The sequence below is a fragment of the Platichthys flesus genome, chromosome 3 (genome assembly GCF_949316205.1).
Source record: "Platichthys flesus chromosome 3, fPlaFle2.1, whole genome shotgun sequence".
NCBI classification, from domain to species: domain Eukaryota; kingdom Metazoa; phylum Chordata; class Actinopteri; order Pleuronectiformes; family Pleuronectidae; genus Platichthys; species Platichthys flesus.
Genome location: NC_084947.1, coordinates 15,587,884 through 15,596,916, shown reverse-complemented (window position 1 = coordinate 15,596,916; position 9,033 = coordinate 15,587,884). Strand labels below are relative to the sequence as shown.

At 45.3% G+C, this 9,033-nt stretch overlaps 1 protein-coding gene across 5 annotated transcripts in view; it reads right to left on the bottom strand.

Annotated features, from left to right (window-relative positions):
• Positions 1 to 5,987: 5,987 nt before the first annotated feature.
• The window catches only part of LOC133933229 (uncharacterized), a 296,679-nt gene continuing 293,633 nt past the window's right edge, over positions 5,988 to 9,033 (bottom strand). For all 5 annotated transcript variants that reach the window (XM_062380198.1, XM_062380213.1, XM_062380189.1 and 2 more), the window contains one exon: positions 5,988 to 8,269. In XM_062380198.1, the coding sequence (XP_062236182.1) occupies positions 7,910 to 8,269 (360 nt within the window). In that variant the 3' untranslated portion in view covers positions 5,988 to 7,909. The remainder of the gene's footprint in view (positions 8,270 to 9,033) is intronic.

The following is a 9,033-nucleotide window of genomic DNA, read 5'->3' as shown; positions in this document are numbered from 1 at the left end:
GTCCTCCTCCTCCCCCTGCTCTGTATGTCCACAGGCAGCTCAGGGATGTAATGGAAGGGCTTAGAGCCACTTGATTCCCTGCCACCACCCACCGTTACCCCAGTGTTACTGTAGCACGGATGTCTTCCCCCTGTCCCCCAGGGCCTCGGCGGTGCCGCTCTCCCCCACCCTCCTCTACCAGCGTCACCCGCCAACCCAGCCACCCCCCCCACCACCCACCCCGACCCCCAATCCCTCCACCTCCCTCGCCTCGGCTCCCTGATTCAGTGTGTAAAAGCACCCCCTGAATGATGGATTACTGTGTCACCGCTGCCTGCGAAGGATTAATTTGTTTCATTGATTTCTCTTTAGGCAGAATGCCAGCGTCTGCCGCTTCCCACCTTTTCCCCAAGACTCGCAGCTGTAATAGACGGTAATGGCCTAAGACAAATCAACCCGTTTCTTGCAAAAATAGCACCAAATAACCCTCCCCACCTCGCAGCCTGCACTCTACTCACGAGCGCGTCGGGGGGGGGGGGGGGGGGGGGGGGGGGGGGGGGGTAACAGTGGTGGCAGGATATCAGGAGGGGTGTTCGATTCAGCCTCGCCCTCCATCTCTATCACTCTCTGTGGCTATCCTTCCACACCGGCGTCCCTCCTTATCCAGTGCTGAGCCAGAGGAGACCATCCAGTCACTCGAACAAAGCCATAAGTCTGCCCGTACTTACAGCTCCCTCTCAGGCCTTACAATGGATGGGTAATGGCAGCGTTGTCTGGAGGGGACTGTGGGAGTTAGGCCATTCTCTCCAGTAATGGAAGCAGTTACTGCCATTCCCCGCACACCTGCAGGAACAGCTAACTGTTAACCACCGTGATCTATGGCGAGGCCTTACTGCACCCGGTGTTGTACTGACACCGGTGAATTAGGGAACGTCTGCACAACACATCTTTCTGTCTCTGCCACGGTGCATGAAGTTGTCCCGCTGTATGCTAAGAGGTATGGAAAACGCACGGGGAGTTATTGACTAACAAACCTCCGCCGGTGAATAAGTGTCCAAACGGCTCTCCACGCCGCAGACTGACAATCCCGCATTCCTGACACTGGCTGATTTAACACAGACATCAGATGCTGCCACATCTTTACTGCCCTGTCACTGCTTTGAACGATGGGAAACCCAAACTGCCTGTAACATTAAGCACACCACTACAGGCTGACTGTCCTCCAATGCTTTCCAATCCCACAGAGATTTATGAGCAGAACCAGATCCATTAATCCATTGTTGATTTGCTGTGGCTGCCCTGCAGGGTTTTTGGGATCAGATATCATACAGTGCTGAAACTCAGCCCGTCGTGCAGCAGGGTTCGACTGCAGCACCCTGCCTGCTGCTGCAATGCCACACCGAGCACTAGGCCATTAAATACAAACCAGTGTTTTTCAGTTTTTTTTAAATTAAGGGCACATTTCAAAAATCACTGCAGGTCGTCCACCAGTCTCGCTCGGACCCCGTGTGACAGATATATGAACTTCTGACAGAAAACACTGTCGCTTACATAAAAAAACTGCAGCATAGAGAAGAGTGACGAGCCGTGGAGGGGCTCAGCGCGGGTGAGCTAGAGCTGATACCCAATGTGATAATGACCCAGGCTGCAGGGAAATCTCATCAGCTGCCTGCAATCAATTTAACAGTGTTTACAAAGCCATGGGCTGAGGTTGGTGCTCGGGGACAGGGCACCGGTCACCTGGTGCTCCACCAGATCCCCCCGCTAAGCTGGCCTCTCCTGGGTAAACCTCCACAAAGCCCCCACATGTCTGACACCACCAGGTCCTTCAAATACTCCTCTCAGACAGAGGATTAGGTAATCTCACCATGATACTGTCTTTTTCTCTATTTCTATCATTTTCCCTCCTCTCTATGTCACTCCCTCTCTCTCCCCCCCTCCATTCTCATTCATTTTACGCTCCCTCTCACTCTCTCCCTCTGTCTGGACCGCTGAAGTGCTTGCTCTACTCGGGGCACATCTATCCTCAGGGGTCCTTACATTCTTAAGTGCCTCCAGAAAAGGTTAGTTGGCAGGTAATTGTCCAGCTGTGGTCGGGCTTATCTTAATTGTGGGTGCTTCAGTGCGAGCTACACTTCCTCTGATGAAGAGACTTATGTGGAATAAAAGGAGGAAGATGGGAGGAGGTACCTTTTTGTGTGTACGATATTTTCGCATGGGTTGTTTGTATTTTTGCACTTTGGCTGCGAAAGATGAATGATGACAGATAGAGGTATTATTCATAATTTAGATCCCGTCAGTAAATTTGTGTTTTGACTATTGATCCTATACATGCATAGTGAGCAAGGCAACGCCGATCCTCCGGCATATTTAATCGATACTTATATTAGATAACTGATTGTGTGTGTGTAGATATATATACACACAAACACATATTTGTCCAAGTAAATGTTTCCATAAGAAACCTTAAGGGCACATACACACATACATATATATGTGTGTATTAATATACACACAAATGTATTTATATATATGTATATATGCACACTTAATTATATATGTATATTATATATATTTACATTGATACATACATACATTTTAATGCAATTACACAGACCCCCCCCCCCCCTCACACGCACACACTTATATATATATATCCATGTCAATAGGAAGCTTTAGGGGGGTTAGTGTTTGCATTACCACAGTCAAAGGTCATGACTGACCAATCAAATATTTCCAGGGCGCCATCAATAACTCCGACATGCAGACTAATACAGTATGGGATTGTGGGTAGGGGGAGGAGGCCGGCTGCGTTTGCTTTGAGCAGAATGGATGCACGAGAGGCCAAAAGGTTATTGGACAGACTTCAGCCCCCTGCCCCTGCAGCCTCTCATATGAGCGTTTGATAGCGACAGGCGCAATTATAAAGGTATACTTCAGACAGGTCAAATGGGAGAGGGCAAAGTGCAGAACCTTTAAAGCACTGGCTGGAGTCAAAGGTTAGCACGGACATAGGACATCATAGAGTGCCGCCGGGCAAGGGGAAATGGAATCACAGCTGTAAAGAAAAAAATGACAGGGAGGACAAAAAAAAGGACCATATCACGTCTTTGTTTTTGGGAAATTATGAATTGGCAGAGAAAATGAAAAGAGGTGGTCGTGATCAGAATCTCAAATTGCGTCATTAAATGCTGTTTGGCTTGACTGAAGTAACTATGTGTGATGTGTTTGTGTGCTAATATACTGTATGTTATCTGAGGAACCATCAGGCTTCATGGCTATTAAACATGAATAGCCCAAGGTCAGGGAAGGTCGCGGCATGCATTTAGCACCAGTGACCAATGCCAAATGTAAAGGTCAAAGTGGAATAGCCTGAGTCGGAGCAATACGGCGTTTGCTCATCCACATTTATGCATCCCATCGGCGGTGATTTATGGCAGGAGATAAGCGTGCGGTTGGGAAGAAAACACTCTCTTTCTCCTATCCCGTCAGACTCAGTAAATATACTAGTCACTTATATCAATCACCATGTCACAGTGAATCGCCACTGTACGCTTCCCGCTCAGATTAGAAACTGCCTTTGTCTTGCTCTGCCTTCCCCCCCCCCGGCTCTGGGGAACACACTGGCGGTATTGTTGCTATTTCACAAGCTTTATATTAGCATTTCAAACAGCTGTGGTACAAAAGTAGTGAGTATATTCAAAGTCAGCAGAATTCTTTAGTTATGTGCCATAGATACATTCCATACTGTATCAATCATGCACTGTGGAAGTTAGCTCCTCAAAAGATCTGGAAAATACTGAGGAAAAAATGGAACGTTCAAATAAAATCTCTTATGTGACAAAAAGCTTTTTTTAAACACAACGTTACCTCACTTCCATTTACTCCGATGGCTTGCAGTTGATTTATTTGCCTTTAACAGGTTTCCATGAGCCTGGTTTGCATGAGAAAATAATAAGAGAAGTTGAACCTCTGTGCTGTTAGTCACATCAGAATTCCAGGACATTTAAAAGAGCTCAGATTGAAGCAGGTTTTATGCTTATGAAACAAATCACTGTCGATTAGGATCAATTTACCCTCCTCTGTCCTCCGCAGAACAGAATTACTGTGCTGCAGCCAGCCTGGCTGTTCAGCATTTTGCAGCAGTAACCGTTGATCTGCGGGGACTTGGCCGGGGCCGGCGATTAACTCGATATCCCGGCTTGTTGAATCGCGTAGGCCTCTGCAACACGAACATGTTCCCCACGTCCCTTCGGCTCCTTTAAATGTGAAAACCAGCCCGTCACTGGTGCACCACAGCCTTCGCGAACTACCCCCAAGTGGTTCAGAATCCAGCCAGAGAAAAGTCCAAAAAGAAAACACGCTTTTGAACTAGCGGCCAAGGCGGAAACATGGTCTAGTAAGCTGCTTTTTAACCTGAACCATAAAGAAGTATTTTCCTTTCCTCCAATAGTAATAAATTTGCTCTTTTCCTTTATTACACATGTTATGTTTTTCCACGGTTAGATCAAAGAGTGATAATGCTCCACACCATATAGGCACCAGTGTAAATTACCTGACACTTTATGTTAAGCTCTCCATTAGTCTGCATTTCAGCTTGCACGCAACTTCAATATAACAGAGACCTCTTTAACACAAGAGAAACGGCAGGAGCCAAAGTATAGAGTGTTTCTCCTCTGGAAATCACATCGGTCTCCCTGCGTCGACTGCAGAGGTCAGCTCCGAGGATCGGATGCTTACCGCTTTAATACCGCCAATGACATTTCCCTGTACTCACCAGCCGCTACAGCGTCTATTCCCCCTCCCTGTGAGAGCAACAGTTCTAAAGGCTGTTTATACACGGGACAAGTTCTGTATGATCTGTCACATTCATCTCTATTTCCCATTCACCATGGGGCATTTGAACCACATTAGAATCTATTACCACCATGCAGATTCAGCCCCCGCTGACAATACAAATCATGATAAGATGGAGCGGTGACTCCATAAACACCCTCGCTTATATATCACATCACACGAGCTGGGCTGGATAGCAGCTCCTACTTGTCATCCCGACGTGATGGTCTATTTATATGGATGGACTAAAGGGGCGGATATCATTACATCTCTGTCTATCTCTAACCTGTGTCTGTTACTGTCCCACTCAGACAATAGATATAAATAGTGGGTATGTGTGTGTGTGTGTTTATCTGCGGGAGCATCCATCACTCAGCAGTAGGAGTTCCAACTCAGCTGCTTGTGAGGAGAGATTTATGTTGTAATGCATCAAATCAACAGACCTTTACAGTAAAATATGATTTTATCAATAGGGCTGATCAATAGTGCATGCAAGACGCTGTGTAATTATTATAGAGGTCCGGATCAATAAAACTGTCACGCATGACCTCGGGCCAAGGGCCGCCAGTCACAGACAGTCAAAGAAAAGGTTTGTGTCGTGGGCCCCGAGATGTTTGATTACCTGTACATAAGGTCATATCTCTCATGTACCGTAACTTATCACCACACGCTCGGCTGAGAGCAGATCCAGGCAGGGAAAGTTCTCACCGCACTAACCGCTGCATAGCCTACACCTTAAAACTATATTTTTATACGGTGTGTTTTACTGACCAATTAATAGCCGCAGGTCTGTTTAAAAAACAGACATCGTCAGTGAATCGAGTTTCCCCGGCACCTCGCCGGCATTAGAGATTATAAATGATGGGGACACAGATGACTGTCTTTACTGGAGTGAGGATCATTTGTCCTGAAGCAAAGCAATGTGAGAGTGGAAGAAAGACTGTCGAAAAGAGCTTTGTGTTACACTGGGGTGGGAGCACTCTGCATTAACCCACACACAGTCACACACAGTCACACACAGTCACACAGACACAGTACACCAGAGAGGGAGCGTGAGGCAGGGACCAATGAGGCAGTTTATATCGGGATTTTGTTTCACAGCCGCGGCCTCCTGGGAGAGTGGGGTCTGCCAATAACACTTAAGAGACAGAGCAGGAAAAGTAAGTGCTTTTATTACATCTCATCACTCATGTAATTTCTGGCAGCATTTGTGATTACAGATCAAGTGATTGACTAACTACACATTCGGCGGCTGAGTTATGAACCGGGTGCCTACCATTCCAGCCCCGGCAGATTCTCCGTGTCAGCTGTAACTCATCCCTTCCCAGGGTGCTAAATCAAAGAGCACACTGCGGCCGGAAGAGTTAAATAATAACTTGAGCTTTATTGTAAATCTGTCAGAAATTACACCTGCACACACGGCGCCCCGGCCCGGGTGTTGTACTGCATGGGGTGAAGAGGCTGGGTGGAGGGGATCAATAGAGGCCCCCGATGGAGGTATTGATGGATGACAGATGAAGTTGGCGTCTGTGCGTGCGTGTGTTTGTTATGGGTGTGTATCCGTGTGTGTACGGGGTGGGAATCACCCTGGGGTTAGGTGGAGAGCGCGGCTCAGGGTGTTTAATCGACAGACCTCACCTTGAATCGATTGGCAGGAATCTCGCAGGGCAGCTACGTGATACACGGCCGAGGCTTACACACACACACACACCGAAAACAAACCGACGGGAGTTTAAGGGATGATGGGGAGGGATGGGCAGATGTCTCAATGCCATCAGTGCTTCGTGTCTTTGTGGAGTCGGTGTTTAGTTAGTTACTCACTAAAGCAATTCACAGGCTCTGTTAATGTTTGACGGAGGAGTCTCCTGGAGCATTATTAAGATTTGCTTTTAAATACCTAACATTAGTATTCTTTTTCATGACATAAAAAACAGGGATGAATAGTTTTGATGTTGTCTTTACTCAAATGACATGACAACAACAAAAATAGGTGCAACATATCCAGTCAATATTGTAGCATAACTTCTAACCCACAGGTGGTACATTCACAGAGAAATATTTACATTTGTAAATGGGCATTGACAACGATTTAATATTTCACATTATTATTATTACTTTCATCATTAGTAGTATTATTAATCTGAAATAATTCAAACTAATTCAACCATAATTTGATGACATTTCTGAGTGATGAGTCTCAAAAAAAAACCCTGACAGGAGGAATTACCATGCAGTTGTGGTTGACACTGTGGCAAAGAACCAGTTTAAAATAGAGTCTAATGAAGGACCTTTTCCTTGGAAACTTGAAAACAAAACATAGCAAAGAAAACTCAAGGGAGTGATCCTGTTTACGCAGAGAAACCTAATCGTATAGCGTTATCTCTGCATCAAATCAATTTCCTCAGCCTCTATAGAGCGATAGTAGTACGCACATGTGACTCATACTGCAGAGATGAGCAGCCATGAAAACACTCCAGCGTGAAATGTCTTACAAGAGGCCAAGATCTGAAGGGCGTTATGTCTTTAATAAACAACATACTGTAAGTATTAAAATCAATGTGGCTTGGTAGTATGGTGAAGATGAAAAAAACTAAACCATCTCAAGTTCTGTGGAAATGCTCAAGGAGTCTGAAATTCCTGCACACAGATTTCACTACAAAGACAAAAGCCTGATGCTTTCCTATGAGGTCAGAGTTCATGAGAGCCGTTGACTGAGATGGCCTGAAAGAAGAGCACATTTGCCAAAACACAGTTTGGGGTAAAGTGGAGCCCTTTAATACTGATCTGAAGTCAGTTTTGGAGAACTCATGCAGAGTAAATGAGTAAATGTTTCTCCGTCATCTTGGAGCCAAAAGTATTAAGCTTTGTATGTGGCCTGTAGAAAAGCATTATCAAGTAGATAATAGAGTGCACATTCTCTCTCTCTCATAGCTGGGGCTGTGTATTATCCAGGGGGTTATACAATAAATATATTTTGATTTCAAGTGGCTCACATAACCTGACATAAGAGGGTAAATACACATGTTTAAAACATTAAAGCATGAAATAAATATTCTCGGGTCCACTGGTGGACAGAACTGGGTCTGTTGTTTTTTTATAGTTTCTTCCAAGAGGCGCCAGGGGAGGAAACGGCTCTCCTGGGTGTTGGACAGTACCTGGATGCTTCAGAAGAAGGAGTGGGAGAAAGAGAGGCTTTGGCTCGTGGTCTCTGGTGGAAGGAAGGGGACGTCTGAATCTGTCGTCCAGGGGTCAGACGGGGAGAAGGATTGTTAATCGGAGACTCTGGGCCAGTGTTTAGTCTTGTTCTTGAGTGGTGACAGGAGGCCACTCTCTGAGCCCCGGGACCTGAACATCTCCCAGGAGGTCTGGGTTTTAGTCTCAGATCGGGACTCTGCAAAATGCTGCTATCACTTCCAGATTTTTGGAGCAGCTCAGTCAGATGGGTAGATCTCTTCTGGAAAGACAAAAACATGTGAAAACAAACAAGAACACAGTGAAAATAGCCTATATTCTGTACTCAGTACTAACTTCTGAGATGCTATGTTAATGACTTTATGCATATACATTTAACATAATGTACACTTTCTTCTTTAAACTCAGCCAAAGCAATTCAACACAGCCTCTCAGTTCAAAACCACTGACTGTCCCTATCTCACACGATCATATAAAGTAGAACAAATAATAGGGTTGAGGGCCAGCAGCCCTGAGATGCTGCCAGCTCATCCTGATAAAAGTAAAAATAATATTTTGATTATACTCACTGAGGCAAAAGAGGCAAAGTTAAAGAAATAAAACTTGATACGTGCAAACAAGTGTGTTTCTCTTTAGAGACATATGTACCCTCCCACGGATCATACACCAGTGACAAACCTGGACCATTTCGATTTACTTTTTTTGACCAGTGCAGTTCTGAGGCTGCATTTCAGATGTGTGTTAATCAATTGACACAATCTTCAGACCCAAGTTCATAACTTTTCCTAATAAAAGCTTTGTGATTTTGCGCAAAAGGTATTGTGGGATTGCAGCAATAAAATTAACATTGTGCTTTTATTGTGTAGAAGGGATTCTATGACCGTATGAACGTATCAAGTGTCCAAATCACACCACATATCATCCTGTCATCGATGCACATGTCAAGTGCGATCAGATAAGATGAACAGTTCCACATCCAGACAGAGATTTGTGGAATTAGTTGATAGATAATCCCAGTAACACTCA